We start from the raw sequence: 17,194 nt of genomic DNA, 5'->3' as shown, positions 1-17,194 counted from the left end.
GAATACAAAGAACTAAAGAACAAGAAAGGGAAGATGATCAATAGGGCTCTGAGAAACGGCTTCCGCGGCTGGGTAAGACGGATGGTGGAAGATGGTCCCCGCGGTCTCTGGAAGGTCTCCAAATGGGCGCGTGTACGCGACCAGCCGGCCTGCCGCAACGTCCCAACACTCAACGGGAGAGACGGCCCGGCAGAGACGAACCAGCAGAAAGCAGAGACCCTCCGCCAGGCGTTCTTTCCTCAGCCACCGGAGGCCGACCTCTCTGACATCCCCAATGCGCACTTACCGAAACAGCTGGACTTCCCTGTCATTACCCAACAGGAGGTCAAGGACGCTATCAAGAGAACACCGCCTGACAAAGCACCTGGCGAGGATACAATCCCGAACCGTGTGTGGAAGATCTTGGCAGACAGCCACGAGTTCGTGGCCACTCTGACAGCTATCTTCGACGCATGTATGCGAACGGGCTTCAATCCTCGCCACTTCCAGCACTCGATTACCGTCACGCTGCCAAAGGGAGGACCAAGAGACTTCCGCAAACCAAAGTCCTGGCGCCCAATCGCCCTGCTAAATACCCTCGGCAAGGTACTAGAGTCAGTCGTCGCTGCTCGCATCGCGTGGGCAGTGGAGGAACACCAGCTCCTACCAAGGACCCATCTAGGTGGAAGGAAAGGCATTAGTGTCGACCATGCCATACAGATGATCCTTGATATGGTATATACCGCATGGGGACACGACCGGGTGGTCTCCGCGCTGTTTTTAGACGTTGCCGGCGCATACGACAACGTTTCCCACCAACGACTGCTTCACAACCTCCGCAGGCTAGGACTGGGCTATTTCGCCGCTTGGCTAGAGTCTTTCTTGACTGGCCGCTCGACACGCATCAGGCTACCAACTGGCTATACCTCAGATATCTTCCTTACACCAACAGGGATCCCCCAGGGATCACCGCTGTCGCCCATCATCTTCCTAATCTTCAACACCCCTCTCATCCTTGCGTGCATGAAGGGCACAAGCAAGGATGATTGCGTGCGAGGAATTGGGTGGGTGGACGATGTAGCCACTATCAATTTCTAGGAAAAGCAACTATCTCTTGGCGAAATCGATTTCTTGCGATATCTCGACAACTAGAGGTCCTAGGACCTTGAGACCTAGTTCAAATTTCAATTGACCCCAAGCGCTATCGTTTGATACCGGTTTGATATCGGTAGCAGCGATGGCGGTTGCGAGCGCGCCCAATTTGCCATTTGTGCACCCGTCAAGACAGAATTTTCTGCCTCCGACCGGACCACGTGTGCAAAATCAACACCAGCCAAACCAGCGAGAGACTCGCCCAACCAACCACGCCCAATTCGAAAGCATGGAGGAGATAGCGAGAGCAGCCGCATCGATACTCCGCTATATTGATGAATCCGCCCACGAAACCACTGGCGCCGTCCATGGCTTCGTGAAGCAGGTGCATCGATACGCCCAGAACGCCCAACGGGGTGATACGCAGGGGATGGAGAGAGTTCTGCTGGCGCTGGAGAAAATCTCCCGCACCACCGACCACCTCACCCAGCGGATGAACACGCTCGAGAAATCCACTGGTGAGATATCCAAATCAACCACGGAGATCTCCAAATCAACAAGCAGTATCCAATCTTCGATCTCCAACGAATCCTCAGCGGCGGCGTGGCGCGGCTTCCGTGCCCAGGGGTGGCGGCAGTCGGTCGCGGCAGCAGCCCCCTTCGCGGCTGGCCCGTCATCGTGGCCAAGCTCGGATGGCACGTCATCGATCGGGGTCCCTCAAGCCGAGCTACAGGAAGACCGGCAGATTATCGTCAAGATTCGTGACGATGCGGTACGGGCAACGCTCCGGTCCAAATCAGAGACCGACCTCGTCCTCCAGGCAGATCGGGGTCGGATAGCCGTGGCAAGAAAGAAGGATAGTGGTGCTCTCGCTGGCATTCGGGTGGTTGCGGCCCGGAAGCTACCCTCAGGGGATATAGCGATCATTACTGACACGGCTGCGTCGGCGGAGGTGATGCGGAAGGCCCAGTTCAAAGACTGGCTAAAACCGTTCGGTAATGCAATAATCCAGAGGCCTACCTGGGGGGTAGTTGCGCGTGGGCTACCTCTATTCGACGTGACGGACCCTGCGGAGATGAATAAGACTGCGGATGAACTACTTCGTCAGAACCCGGAGTGGTCTAGTGAGGGTGAGGATGAGCCTATTATCCTCCACCTGAGCTGGCTCACTAAGCCTACTCCGAGGAAGAACGAGGGCTCCTTGGTCATCGAGATGTCGTCGCCGGTCGTAGCCAACCGGGCGATCGCTGTTGGCACTATCTGGGGCCATCGGATCTGCCAAACCACCCGTTTCTGCCGTGAAGGGAGATCGAAGTTCTGCAGGAAGTGCCAGAAACCAGGGCACGTTCAGGCTCACTGTCCCTCCAAAACCTTTCTGTGCGGCTACTGCGCGGCCGAGCACCCTACCTGGGAGTGCGAGGCCATACGCGGAGCCGTAGTAACTATCAAGTGCGCTAACTGCAAAGGACCACACCGGTCTACTGCCCGCGAATGTGAGGTTCACGAGAGAGAGGTAGCCAGGGCAAGAAGTAGTCTGCTCGAAGCGCCACCTTTTCACCGCATCCCTGCCCGTTATAGGCAGGCCACGGCTCAACAACCCGCAGCCCGGCAACCTCAGCGACAGGTCCAGCCAGTCCAGCCGGTTCAGTCGGCTCAGAAGAAACCCCCACAGCCTCGGGTGATGATTCAGTCGGATTACAACACGCGATCCCGACGGGGCCAGGGCCTCGAAGCGTCCCAGCACGCTCCGGCAGCACAACAGTCCACACAGTTATCACAGCCACCTACACAACAACTAAGCCAATCGGCACGCCGAGGCCCAGGCCGACCACCAGGCTCCAAGAACCGTTCTAAATCGTCCACCAATGCGGCGGCCTCCGAGGTACGCACGGACACGGCTATCGAAGCTACCGAGACCATTGAGGCCCCAAACCCACACAAGCGAGCGCGTTTCAATAATAGAGGGGAGGAGGACCACGCTATGCAGGACACTGCGTCAGCGGCCCTCGCGTTGGTGGGGCTAGAGGATATCCAGGCCCAGGAAGAGGACGAAGATATCCAGGCCTTCCAGCGGTTGATGCGGTCCTCGGTAGCCATACCAGATTCACCACTAAGCTCACCACCACAATTGCTACTACAGACTGCTGAACAAGACCTGCCTCCACCGGAAGATGTCGTGACGAACTTTCCCTTCACCCCCATCGAAGGGGTTCGATACGAAACCTACGTGAACTCATGGACCGAGGAGGAGGAAGAGATCTTTCACGACGCATCATCGGACAGCGACTACGACCCGACTCGTCAATGAAATCAGCATTCCAAATCATCCAATACAACGCGCATAAACAATGGCCCGTGATGGCCACACTTCTGCGGGAGAGAGGCGTAAGAGACGCAGGAGTCGTGGCCATTCAGGAACCATGGGAAAACAACCAGCTTGACACTACGCATCACCCGGCTACAGCATCCCATCAGCTACTATACCCAGTAGTCAAGGATGCCAGGTCGGGTGAGGCGGAAAGAACCAGGGTCTGTATGTTCGTTTCGAAGCGGATTGACCCCTCTATATGGTCCCACACGGTAGTCAACGCCGACTACCAGATTCTAAAACTCCGGCGGAATCAGCGCGATGGCTGGACGGATCTCTTCGTGCACAATATATATCGGCATGACACCAACAAAGAGCAACTTCAACGCTTATACAGCGAAATTGCGAAACGACCGGAGGCGGAACACGTCGTGGTAGGAGACTTCAATCTCCATCATCCTCTGTGGGGTGGCCCTTCCGTTCGAAAGACCGAGCAAGAAGCTCACATCTTGGTGGATTCGATCCTCCCTGACCTATCTCTAACCTATGTGGGAGAGCCAGGCAAGCCTACATGGCAACAGGGCCCGTTGAAGAGTGTCATCGACCTCACATTCGTATCTAGTAGCTTGCTAGACTGCCTGACTACCTGCGAGATCGCCAATGACGTAGATAGCCAGTCCGACCATCTTCCAATCCGCACCGTCCTCGATATAACTACGCCACAGTTCACACAGCCAAGAAGACGGAATTGGGAAGCCACCGATGACGAGAAATTGAAACAATACCTCGAACAACACCTGCCACCACCACCCAATACATTGACTAGGCCAGAAACGATCGAACTGGCCTGCTCAGCGCTAATGCGCGTGGTGGATGCGGCGGTGGAGTTCTCTACGCCCTGGGCTGACCCATCCTCTTGGTCGAATCCTGGATTCGATGAAGAATGCCGTGAGGCTATTAAAGAGGCGCGCAGACTCCGCCGCGTATTCTCGCGCACGCAGGATATGGAAGACTGGGCCATCTATACGATGGCCAGGAACAAGAAAGTGAGGCTCATCAAGTCGAAGCTTTCCAGAGCACATCGTCGACGCGTACAGCACGTGATCGAACAGGGAGAGAGAGGCCTATGGCAGCTTGCCAAATGGGCGCGGAATCGCAAAGGCGCATACGAGCGAGGCATTACACCATCGTTGAAGACTGGAACAGAATCTCTTGCGGAGACGGTCAGCGAGAAAGCCGAGGCTTTCCGCACAGCCTTCTTTCCAATACCACCACCGGCGGAGCTCTCGGACATCGAAGGGTTCCAATACCCTGACCAAATCGACATGCCACCAATTCAGCCACACGAGATCGAAGAGGCTATCCTCCGCGCACCGGCCAGACGAGCGCCTGGCGACGATACTATCCCGAACGGTTTATGGCACAAGATCATTAAGATCCCTCAGGTTCTGGCATACCTCACTTCGCTCTTCAACGCGTGTGCGAGCGCAGGTTATAACCCTAAGCATTTTCAGCGATCAATAACGGTAGTGCTACGCAAGGCAGGTGACCGAGACTACCAGCTTGCGAAATCCTATCGCCCTGTAGCGCTGCTAAACACCATTGCAAAGGCATTGGAATCGGTGATGGCCAAACGTATTTCATATCTTGTTGAACAATATGGTCTATTGCCCCCTGGCCATCTTGGTGGTAGGAAGGGTATATCGACCGACCACGCCATTCAGATCATTCTCGACCGCATTCGGACCGCTTGGGGGAAAGGCTCTCTGGCCGAGCAGGTCGTGTCTATGCTTTTCCTAGACGTCTCTGGCGCCTATGACAACGTAGCACATCTTCGGCTACTCCACAACCTCCGTAAGCGTAGGCTTGGATGGTTTGTGCCGTGGGTGCAGGCCTTCCTCTCTGACCGATCGACAAAAATCCGCATGCCTGAGGGCCTATCCGACCGAATTCCTACACCAACTGGCATCCCACAGGGCTCACCAATATCCCCTATCCTCTACCTTATCTATAACTCCGACCTCATCGAACTCTTCAACGGCCCAAAGACCTTTGGTCACGGATGGGTGGACGACGCTGGAGCGATGGCCATTGGCCGCACGGAAGCCGAAACTACTAGAAAGCTCCAGCGGCTATGTGGTCTAGCCCAGCAATGGGCTAAGCGACATGCATCTGTCTTTGATATCAAGAAATATGCACTGGTTCACTTCGTGGGGCCTCAGCAAGAGCCTTGCTATACTCCGCTTCGCCTTGGCGACGTGGTGATCCAGGCGTCTACTGGAGCTGAGAGATATCTTGGCTTCTGGCTCGACGAGAAACTTACATTCGACATTCATCGCAAGAAGCTTCTTATCAAGGGCCAATCAAGCCTAAAAGCTCTCAAATCGCTCTCAGGATCGACCTGGGGGGCCTCTTTACTCTCGATGCGACGGCTATACCAGGCTATAGTGATCCCACAGATTCTCTATGGTCTGGCAGCCTGGTATGAACCTCAGTGGACCAAAGCAAAGCAAATGCAAACTGCTAGACCCTTTGGGGACCTCCAACACCAGGCAGCATGCGTCGTTGGAGGTGCATTCAAAACGACGGCCGCGGCTGCGCTGTGTGTGGAACTAAGCCTAATGCCGATGCCAATCCTCATGACGAGGATAGCACAAGAGACAGCCTTACGAATTCGCACAGGGCCTGCCTATGCAGTGCCAAAATCCATGATACACCAACGACCGAAGGCCCAACGTGACCGATCGGGATGGTCTCCAATGGAGGCACAGGCCTGGAAGAAGGGTGGTTGCTTAACGGCTCCCCCTGAGTTCTTGGCGGGAGTCTGGGAGAGCCGTCTTGCGTACGCCCGAGAGCCCTGGCGTGTGCCTCCAACGGTAATTATCTCCGACCGGGAAACAGCAAGGAAGCAGCACGATGAGATACTATCAAGGCAAGATAGTTTAGTTGTCTACACAGACGGCAGTGGCTACGAAGGTCGAGTGGGCGCTGGTGCGGTGGTTAGTGGAAATGAGATCACCCAAGCTCGGTCGCAGATGGGCACGGAAGGAATCTCCACGGTCTACGCCGCAGAGCTTCGCGCCATCGATATGGTCCTCTCACTAATGTGGAAAGCGGCCGAAGCGGCCAGCGAGCTCCCAATCCAGCCGGCAATCCAGCCAGCTATCCAATCAGAAATCCCCCAGCCGAAAACCCGAGCACCAGCGGACCAGTCTCGCAAGATTGTTGTGTTCACCGACAGCCAGGCCGGCCTGATGGCCCTTCGCCGACCGCGGATGCCGTCAGGCCAGATTTACCTAGTCTCGGCCATCCAGCATCTTCAAAGCCTAAACGACCAAGGTCATCAGGTCGAATTTCGCTGGATCCCGGCCCACGAAGGGACACTAGGAAACGAGCTAGCCGATGTAACCGCAAAGGAGGCCGCCCTGGCCGACACTGATCTAACCAACCAAGACAACCGTTATATCATTCTTGCATCAGCGGTGAAACGACGTATCCGACAGCGGGCGAAGCAGGCCTGGGAGGCTGCGTGGTGGAAAGAGAGGGGGGCTCGCTCGACGAAACGGCTGATCGAACAGCCACACAAGAAGAATCTAGCCTATTGGGAGAATCTGCGGAAGGCCACATCGTCAGTTTTGATCCAACTACGCACTGGCAAGATCGGCTTAGCCGGTTATCTGTCAAAAATCAACGCTCGAGACTCACCAAGCTGCGAATGCAACCTAGGGAACCAAACAGTCCCCCATATCTTGCTCGAATGCCCACTGCTACAAGAGGAAAGACAGACGATGAGAGAGAGTCTAGCAGAGGTAGGGGTGTCGATGCATCTCGGCACCGACGAACTCTTGCAACAGCTCCCAGCAAGGCTAGTCCTCGCTCAGTTCATGTTCTCGTCGAAGCTTCTCGACCAGTTCCGCCATGTCGACCCAGCAGCGACGGGGGTGGTTGAACAGGATGGCTCTTGATCCACCTTGACCCATCCTAATCCAAAAGCGCCACATCAATCGAATGCGCCTAGGGCAGTGGTCCTTTGAGACCGATGGGACACATAACCAGGGGCAAACTGCCAGGATCTCAGTGTGCCCCCTTGATTTCCACCACGAGCGAAAGCGGCGAAGGCCGTGTGTGTGCGGGGGATGTGTGCAGAGAATGTGGAGATCGGCCCACTCGGTGATTCGAGAACCTGGTGATTCAGGCCTGCCAATCGGAAGCGAGCGGTGCAGCGCGGCGAAACGGCAATCTGGTGATTCAGGACTCGGTGATTCGAGTGTATGCCGACGGACAGGGGAAGGGGAGAGAGAGATTGGCTGGGTGGTGCGGGCCGAAGGGTGTCAGATATCGGAAGGTCAGACAGCCGGAGACTGATCTGTTGAGGCCATGGGTGCATATGGCGCGGCGCTGCTGATGAGGCTTTTTGACCGTAGCGTTGGAGCTTTCCTTACCAACGCTGCCTGAGGACGGCCGCGGGGACGTTGGATCGCGGGGGCGGTGACTCCCTGGCTCTCTTTTCTGCCATTTCGTTTGTCCTGTTTGTCTTATTTTGTTTGCAGCGTTTGCACTACTTTCTTTGGTCCGGTGGTAGTAAGCCATCTGATCACGCTGCGGGCAGCTTCGCATGCGCACTGGGCTGGACACCAGAAGGCGCAAATCCCTGCATAGCACCTGTAAGCATAGGAAGCTAGATCAGGAATAAGAATATTGATTGATTGATGTAGCCACTATCGCTGTCTCTGAGTCTTACTACCGAAACGTGCAACTACTGGAAGGCGCATTAACCAAGGCCAACGTCTGGGCCGATCGACACGCGGCCAAGTTTGCACCAGAGAAATTTGAACTCATTCACTTTCGGAACCCCCAAATTCAAGACCAACCCACAGCCGACCAATATCGAATTATCCAGCCAGAAGATAGCGACTTTGACATATACAACATCGACCATGCATTCCCTACCGGCCATGACCAGATGGCTGTGCAAACCGCCACTCAGACGATCCAACCAGTTGAACAGGCCAAATATCTCGGCATATGGCTCGACAAGCATCTTACATTTAGTACACATCGCCAAAAACTACTCGCTAAGGCCAACGGGAGCCTCGAGGCCCTCCGGGCCATCACTGGCTCCACCTGGGGTACATCTCTCTACGCCATGCGGCGGGTCTACCAAGCGGTGGTAGTCCCACAAATGTTATACGGCGTTGCCGCGTGGTATTGCCCCAAGGCAAGAACGATGCCATATGGAGAACGGCTAAAGATCACCAACGAATACACCAGGATCCAGCGACGCGCCGCCCTCCTGATCTCCGGCGCATTCAAGTCAACCAGCGCAGCCGCGCTCAATATGGAACTATTCTTGCTACCCATCAAGCTCCAAATGGAACAAATAATCGAGGAAACCGCCATCCGGATCCAAACAGGGCCAAAATGGGCCCAACCGGAATGCCTACGCCACAAGCGTACGACCAAGGCCACTAAGCGTGGAGGATGGGGACCACTGGAAGCCCACCGGTGGAAACCAAAAGGAATCCTGAATATCCCGGGGGTCTGGGAGACCCGTAAAGCGTTCGTTCTATCACCGTGGGAGACACGGATCCCATGCGTGATTGAAGATGCAGAGGCTGCGCGAGCCTCGCATGACCGAATCGAGACAGAGTCTCTCTTCCAGGAGAGCCTCATGACCATGATGCAAGAGGAAGGAGGAGGAAGGCCGACAGGACAGAACTGTAGCCCGACAGTTCTATCCTTCACGGATGGAAGTGGGTATGAGGGCCAGGTCGGCGCCTCCGCCGTCGCCCCAAGGGACGGCATCTTCCTGCAACGATACCTGGGGACTCTCCAGGAGTCCACCGTATATGTTGCGGAGCTCAATGGCATCGAGATGGCGATCGCCAAGCTCCAGACCCACAAGCAGACAGTCATTTTCTCTGATTGCCAGGCTGCCATCCAGGCAGTGCGAAATCCCAAGCGGTCCTCCGGCCAATACGTGCTCTCTCAAATTTATGATCACGTACGAGCCCTCCGACCCGCTCACACGCCCACGTCCGACAAGATTCCCGTCGAGATCCGTTGGATCCCCGCACACGTGGGCGTGCCTGGCAATGAGACGGCGGACGTTGAAGCAAAGTTAGCGGCGACCAGTGGGGCTGTCGGGAACGGCTCGGATCAACCTGTATCCGACCAGCCTCGATTCCTACTGGCCAGCCTAGCTAAAGGCCGTGTGCGGCGGCGGATCAAGCAGCGCTGGGCTGCTGAGTGGGACCGCGAAAAGACAGGGAAACCGACCAAACGGTTGCTCCCGAAGCCGGATAAGAAAGCCTTGGAGCTATACAAATCTCTGCCCAAGCACTATACGTCGGTGTTGATCCAAATGCGTTCGATGCGCATCGCATTGAACCATTTCTTGTACAAGATCAGCGCTCGTGATTCTGACCAGTGTCACTGCGAGGAGGGGTCTCAAACACCGAGACACATCCTCATGCAGTGTCCGTTGTACACTGAGCAGCGTCACGAGATGCTGGAAAAGATCCGGGCACGGACAGATCTTGGAGCGACCGCTGACTACGAAGCGATCGTCTCCCATCCGCAGGCCACCCGCTACGTGGCCGAATTCATGTTGCAAACAGGTCTCCTGGGCCAATTCCGGCAGACGGAGATCGAACCAGAGCCAGTTGCTGACGAAGAGCCAGACCCTGACGCGGAGCCAGATGCTGACGCTGAGCCAGATGCTGACACTGCGCTAGATCCTGACCCTGACTCGGAACCAGAAGACGACGAAACAACGGCCAGAGACAGCGAATCTGGCAGGGGAGCAGGCGGCGAAGACGATGTGCAATATGACCGCCGAAACCCCAGCTCAACCTGAGACGGGCTGGGACGATTACAACTGAATACGCTGCACCGACTGGTCGAGTCAACTCTGGTTGACTAGAACAGCTTGTGTGGCCAGCAAACATCAATCGAAAGAAGCAAGCAGCTGCATATACGCTGCCGGAAGTGGAAGAAGGTGATACATGGCGACGCAGGCGAGAGAGGGCGAAGTGAGGGAGGAAAACAGTGGGATTGATTATTGAGGGTGTATGGGTACTGTAATGGGCTGATATTCAGCTGCATTTGTTTGGCAAAACGCCGTTTCCCTTTGTATTTACTATCTACTGCGTTTCGGGGGCGTTCGGTTAGCTCTTGCTTCCGCCGGAGGAAGCGCCTACATAGCCACTGCGCACTAGCTGGGCTGCATTAGGTTAATAGAGTTATCATCATCATCATCATCACAGTCAAGACATCGATGGGCAATATCCACGTGCACAACGTGTACGTGGCAGGGAAGATGCATGGCGACGACGCCACGAAGAGAGCCAGGAACGCTGCGGCAGCGAGAAGGACGCTCAGGCTGCTACGGGAGCAGCTGGGCACGGGCACGAACGAGCACCACTTGGTCGTGGGGGATTTCAACATGCACCACCCGCTGTGGTCTGGCAGCCACGTCGCGCAAGCGTCGCAGGCTGATCAAGACGCGGAGGACATGATCTGCTCCATGGGCGACCATGGGATGCAGCTGCTCACCAAGAGAGGAATGACAACGTATGACGAGGCGAAGACGACGATCGATTTGGCATGGGCTTCCGGCACGCTCGCAGATCGGTGCGACCGCTGCCAGGATCAACGTCAGTGGCTGTTCGCTGGCGATCACGTCCCAATACTAACTGAGTTCGACATCCGCTGGGACCCAGCGCCCGCAGTGGAGAGACGGCAGTGGAAGGACGCAGACTGGGAGGCGTGGGGCAAGACACTCACATCAATCAGCGAGAAGTGGCCAATGTTGGGAGAAGCCTCGATGAACACCACCAAAAGAATCGACACGTGGGTCGACAGGCTCATCGATGCGTTCACCAAAGCAGCGGACGAATCAGACTCGGTGCCGAAGAAGCGCGTCTGTCACTATTCGAAAGCTACATATTCACCTGAACTGGAAGAGCTACGGAGAAAGGTCTCCCAGGCTCGCGGATGGGCGCGCTCAGAGGGTGCGACAGAAGAGGACAAAGAGCACTTCCGCCAGCTACGCCATGAGCTCGGACGGGCGAGCCAGAAGGCCTCGAGGAAGGCACATCGTCAATCAACAGAGGAGGCATCTGAGACGAACGACATCAACGACTTCTGGCGCCTCGCGAAGTGGGCGAGGAGCAGAGGCACACCACGGTCAACTCACACCCCCACGCTTCGCCTGTCAGACGGCAGCGAATGCGTGACGGTGGAGGCAAAGGCAGAGGCATTCAGGGAGGCCCTCTTTCCACCAGCGCCAGAAGCAGACCTACGCGACATCCGGAACTTCCAATACCCCCAACCGGTGGATGCGCCGCCAATCACGTCGGAGGAAGTGGTCAACGCCATCAAGCGAGCAGCACCAAATAAGGCCCCTGGGCCAGATGGCATACCGAACGCTGTGCTAAAACAGGCGATCCAGCTGCCTACTATCCTCATAATCATCACCGATCTCTTCAACGCGTGCCTACGCATCGGGTACTGCCCAAAGCACTTCAGGGAGTCAACCACAGTGGTCATCAAGAAGCTAGGGAAGCCAGACTATTCCTCACCAAAGGCCTGGCGCCCGATTTCCCTGCTAAGCACGCTTGGCAAAGCGATGGAGTCCGTCATCGCCACGCGCATAAGCTATCTTGTGGAGACGTATGATTTGCTGCCGAATACTCACATCGGCGGTCGCGTGGGTCGGTCGTGCGACCATGCGCTACACTTGCTTACTGAGAGGGTGTATGAGGCCTGGCGGCAGGGATATATTGCGACGCTGCTGACGCTGGATGGGTCAGGGGCTTTCGACAACGTATCCCATACACGCCTAGCGCATAACCTTAGGAAGCGCAGGATTCCAGAGGCTATCGTCCAGTGGATCATCAGCTTCCTCAGCGAGCGGTGCACCACCCTCGTCATGCAAGAAGGCCCGATGGGAAGAGAACCAGTGGCTACGGGCATCCCCCAGGGGTCACCGCTGTCACCGATACTCTACCTTTTCTACAACGCCGATCTGATCGACCACATACACCGCGCGGCAACAAGAGGCAGCGCCCACGCTCGCATTCTCCGAGCCATGGTCACTGGATATATCGACGACATATGCATCCTGGTCTGGAGCAGGCGCGCCGACGACAACATTCGGCTGCTAAAGCAGCTACACGGCGTCGCGGAGACATGGGCCAAGCAGCATGCTTCCAAATTTGCGCTAGCGAAGTATGGCTTGATTCACCTATGGAAGAACTGTAGAGGGATTCCACCGCCGGAAGGCCCTACAGACACTCTGTTAGTCCTCCGCGACCGCGAGAGCACCGCCGCGAACGCGACGATCACCGTCACACCCACCGCATCGCTACGATATCTCGGAGTCCAGATTGACCAACACCTCACCGGCCAGGCCCACATCGACTACTGTCGCAAGAAGGCCGCCAGGCTTATTGCAGCACTACGTTCGATCGCAGGTATGACCTGGGGTGTGACCACGCTCCACCTTCGGCGCATGTGGACGGCAGTTCTTTTACCCCAGATCTCCTTCGGCTGCTCCGTGTGGTATACGCAGGGTGCATACAACATGAAGACCATCGAAAAGAAGGCTACAGACACCATCCGCTCGTTCCAATTCCAGGCCCTCCACAAGATCGCCGGCGCCTTCCGCACGACGTCAAGAGCCGCTCTCGAAGTGTGCCTCTACCTCATGCCAGCACCACTAGCGATGCAACGGCTTGCCGAGGAGGCATGCCTACGCATCCACACCTCACCTCTGCGCTCCACGATCATCAATATGCGTCATCCAACAACGATAACACACACAGTCGCTGGGCGCCAAGCGCTGATCTCGCCCCTCGCCCGCATCGAGCAGAGACTCAGTGGGAACGACGGCTTGTCGCTTGGCAAGCTCGAGCTCATTCAGCCCTTTGTGGTCGCGCCGTGGTGGAAGCCACCAACAACCAGGATTGCCCCAGACAAAGACACAGCCATCAAGGAACACGATGCGATCATGCGAGCGCTGCCCAGGTGGGGCACGAATGCGGCTATCGCTTACACCGACGGCAGCGGATCCGACGAGGGCGTTGCCGCTGCGGCAGCCACGTCCGTCGGATGCCGCAGCGCACGCCTTGGTACTCTCCAGACGCACACAGTCTATGCGGCGGAACTGCTAGGGCTTGACCTCGCACTACAGCTTATTGAGGATAACCACCGCCCTGGCCCACAACTTGTACGGATGCTTACAATCTTCGTGGATAACCAGGCAGCTATCCTGGCGTGCGCACAGCCACGCAGGAGCTCTGGCCAGTTTATCCTACGCAGCATCGTCAAGAGGATCGATCGACTCAAACAGAAGGGATGGGACATCCGAATCCACTGGTGCCCCGGCCACATGGGCATCCCTGGCAACGAACGAGCGGATCTTCTTGCTAAAGAAGCGGCCCACGACCGCGGAGAGGAAGGCCTGTGGGACACTCTTGCGGCCTGCTTCCGTACCAGCCGACGCGAGCTAGCCATAGAGCAGTGGGAGAAGGAGTGGACGGGCAACGCCCACGGTGAAACCACACGCAAGATCATCCCGACGCCGACGAAGGATATCTTCCCGCTACACGAAGGCATGCGTCGTGCGGCAAGCGCCGTCTTGATACAGATGCAGACGGGCAAGATTGCCCTACGTAGCTATCTGGCCACATTACAGCACTGGAGCGACGAACAGTTGAACGAAAACCCCGACCGACCGCCACAGAGGTGTCACCTGTGCGATCAGGGGAGCCAGGACACACGCCATGTCTTGCTGCTCTGCATGCACCCTCGCCTCACAGACCTACGGTGGGACGTACTTGGCCCCGACCGACCGCGATCTCTCACCGAATGGCTAATGCGGCCAGAATTTGCCGCGAAAGCTGTCAAAATTATGTTACAATCCGGGCTACTGGGTCAGTTCAGAGCCTTACCGACCACATACCGCGTTACCCTCGGGGCGGACGCGTGATGCGCCAGCTTAGCCCTGGTGTCTACCTGCCATTGAGAGTGGTAGCGGGCTTGCTCTGCGAGCCACCATCTAAGGCAGAAGCAATGGCCTATCTGTCTTCGGACGCATAGGAATGACCAGGGGATACATGGGTATCACTGGGATTGAATGCAACGCCACCACAGTCGGGGATATGACCATCCTTCTGTTTCCACCGGAGAAAGCCCCGTCTCTACACACCCACCACGCGCATGCTCCGTGGCCCTCAGCAGCCAGGGGTAGGTATGAGACGGTAGGTGGCATCCGAGCGTTTCGATTCGTTGACGAGCGTGGGGCAGAGCGATCGGGAGGACGTTCGGAGGGAGAGGTTTTGACCGTGCCTGGTCATGCGTGGAAGATAGGGTGATACTGGCGATGGGATGGAGCGGGAGTGTGTGTGTGTGCGGGGGTGTTTGGAAGAGGTTGGGGGACGGAAGGCGGTCTAATATCATGTGATCTAGTTTACCCAGCTAGCTATAGTGTCCTGCCGGCAAATCGGGCTCACCGCCTGACAGATCCGTGTATGAATTCATCATCATCATCATCATCATCTTTCTTGACTGGCCGCTCGACACGCATCAGGCTACCAACTGGCTATACCTCAGATATCTTCCTTACACCAACAGGGATCCCCCAGGGATCACCGCTGTCGCCCATCATCTTCCTAATCTTCAACACCCCTCTCATCCTTGCGTGCATGAAGGGCACAAGCAAGGATGATTGCGTGCGAGGAATTGGGTGGGTGGACGATGTAGCCACTATCGCTGTCTCTGAGTCTTACTACCGAAACGTGCAACTACTGGAAGGCGCATTAACCAGGGCCAACGTCTGGGCCGATCGACACGCGGCCAAGTTTGCACCAGAGAAATTTGAACTCATTCACTTTCGGAACCCCCAAATTCAAGACCAACCCACAGCCGACCAATATCGAATTATCCAGCCAGAAGATAGCGACTTTGACATATACAACATCGACCATGCATTCCCTACCGGCCATGACCAGATGGCTGTGCAAACCGCCACTCAGACGATCCAACCAGTTGAACAGGCCAAATATCTCGGCATTTGGCTCGACAAGCATCTTACATTTAGTACACATCGCCAAAAACTACTCGCTAAGGCCAACGGGAGCCTCGAGGCCCTCCGGGCCATCACTGGCTCCACCTGGGGTACATCTCTCTACGCCATGCGGCGGGTCTACCAAGCGGTGGTAGTCCCACAAATGTTATACGGCGTTGCCGCGTGGTATTGCCCCAAGGCAAGAACGATGCCATATGGAGAACGGCTAAAGATCACCAACGAATACACCAAGATCCAGCGACGCGCCGCCCTCCTGATCTCCGGCGCATTCAAGTCAACCAGCGCAGCCGCGCTCAATATGGAACTATTCTTGCTACCCATCAAGCTCCAAATGGAACAAATAATCGAGGAAACCGCCATCCGGATCCAAACAGGGCCAAAATGGGCCCAACCGGAATGCCTACGCCACAAGCGTACGACCAAGGCCACTAAGCGTGGAGGATGGGGACCACTGGAAGCCCACCGGTGGAAACCAAAAGGAATCCTGAATATCCCGGGGGTCTGGGAGACCCGTAAAGCGTTCGTTCTATCACCGTGGGAGACACGGATCCCATGCGTGATTGAAGATGCAGAGGCTGCGCGAGCCTCGCATGACCGAATCGAGACAGAGTCTCTCTTCCAGGAGAGCCTCATGACCATGATGCAAGAGGAAGGAGGAGGAAGGCCGACAGGACAGAACTGTAGCCCGACAGTTCTATCCTTCACGGATGGAAGTGGGTATGAGGGCCAGGTCGGCGCCTCCGCCGTCGCCCCAAGGGACGGCATCTTCCTGCAACGATACCTGGGGACTCTCCAGGAGTCCACCGTATATGTTGCGGAGCTCAATGGCATCGAGATGGCGATCGCCAAGCTCCAGACCCACAAGCAGACAGTCATTTTCTCTGATTGCCAGGCTGCCATCCAGGCAGTGCGAAATCCCAAGCGGTCCTCCGGCCAATACGTGCTCTCTCAAATTTATGATCACGTACGAGCCCTCCGACCCGCTCACACGCCCACGTCCGACACGATTCCCGTCGAGATCCGTTGGATCCCCGCACACGTGGGCGTGCCTGGCAATGAGACGGCGGACGTTGAGGCAAAGTTAGCGGCGACGGGAGGTGTGGAGAGCGGAACGGATCAATATACGTCCGACCACCCTCGACTCTTACTGGCCAGCCTCGCTAAAGGCCGTGTGCGGCGGCGAATCAAGCAGCGCTGGGCTGCTGAGTGGGACCGCGAAAAGACGGGAAAACCAACCAAACGGTTACTCCCTAAGCCGGACAAGAAAGCCTTGGAGCTATACAAATCTCTGCCCAAGCATTACACGTCGGTGTTGATTCAGATGCGCTCAATGCGCATCGCATTGAACCATTTCCTGTACAAAATCAGCGCTCGTGATTCTGATCAGTGTCACTGCGAGGAAGGGTCCCAAACACCGAGACACATCCTTATGCAGTGTCCGTTGTACACTGAGCAGCGTCACGAGATGCTGGAAAAGATCTGGGCACGGACAGATCTTGGAGCGACCGCTGATTACGACGCGATCGTCTCTCATCCGCAGGCCACCCGCTACGTGGCCGAATTTATGTTGCAAACAGGCCTTCTGGGTCAATTCCGACAGACAGAGATCGAACCAGAGCCAGACCCTGATGCTGAGCCGGATGCTGACGCTGATGCTGACACTGCGCTAGATCCTGACCCTGATCCGGAACTAGAAGACGACGAAACAATGGCCAGAGACA

At 56.4% G+C, this 17,194-nt stretch overlaps 2 protein-coding genes across 2 annotated transcripts; both read left to right on the top strand.

Annotated features, from left to right (window-relative positions):
- Positions 1-1,216: 1,216 nt before the first annotated feature.
- Positions 1,217-3,379, top strand: N7482_010778 (uncharacterized protein; the record flags this gene model as incomplete). The annotated part of the gene is made up of 1 exon (XM_056692902.1): positions 1,217-3,379. One exon carries the CDS (start codon positions 1,217-1,219, stop codon positions 3,377-3,379), a length of 2,163 nt encoding a protein of 720 aa, XP_056538859.1.
- A 50-nt stretch (positions 3,380-3,429) lies between these two features.
- Positions 3,430-4,483, top strand: N7482_010777 (exonuclease/endonuclease/phosphatase family protein; the record flags this gene model as incomplete). The annotated part of the gene is made up of 2 exons (XM_056692901.1): positions 3,430-4,425; positions 4,457-4,483. 2 exons carry the CDS (start codon positions 3,430-3,432, stop codon positions 4,481-4,483), a joined length of 1,023 nt encoding a protein of 340 aa, XP_056538858.1.
- Between the last annotated feature and the right edge of the window lie 12,711 nt (positions 4,484-17,194).

This window comes from Penicillium canariense (assembly GCF_028826845.1).
Source record: "Penicillium canariense strain IBT 26290 chromosome Unknown utg000008l_segment0_segment0, whole genome shotgun sequence".
NCBI classification, from domain to species: domain Eukaryota; kingdom Fungi; phylum Ascomycota; class Eurotiomycetes; order Eurotiales; family Aspergillaceae; genus Penicillium; species Penicillium canariense.
Note: the sequence above shows the minus strand (reverse complement) of the source record. Positions and strands in the feature narration are given on the sequence as shown.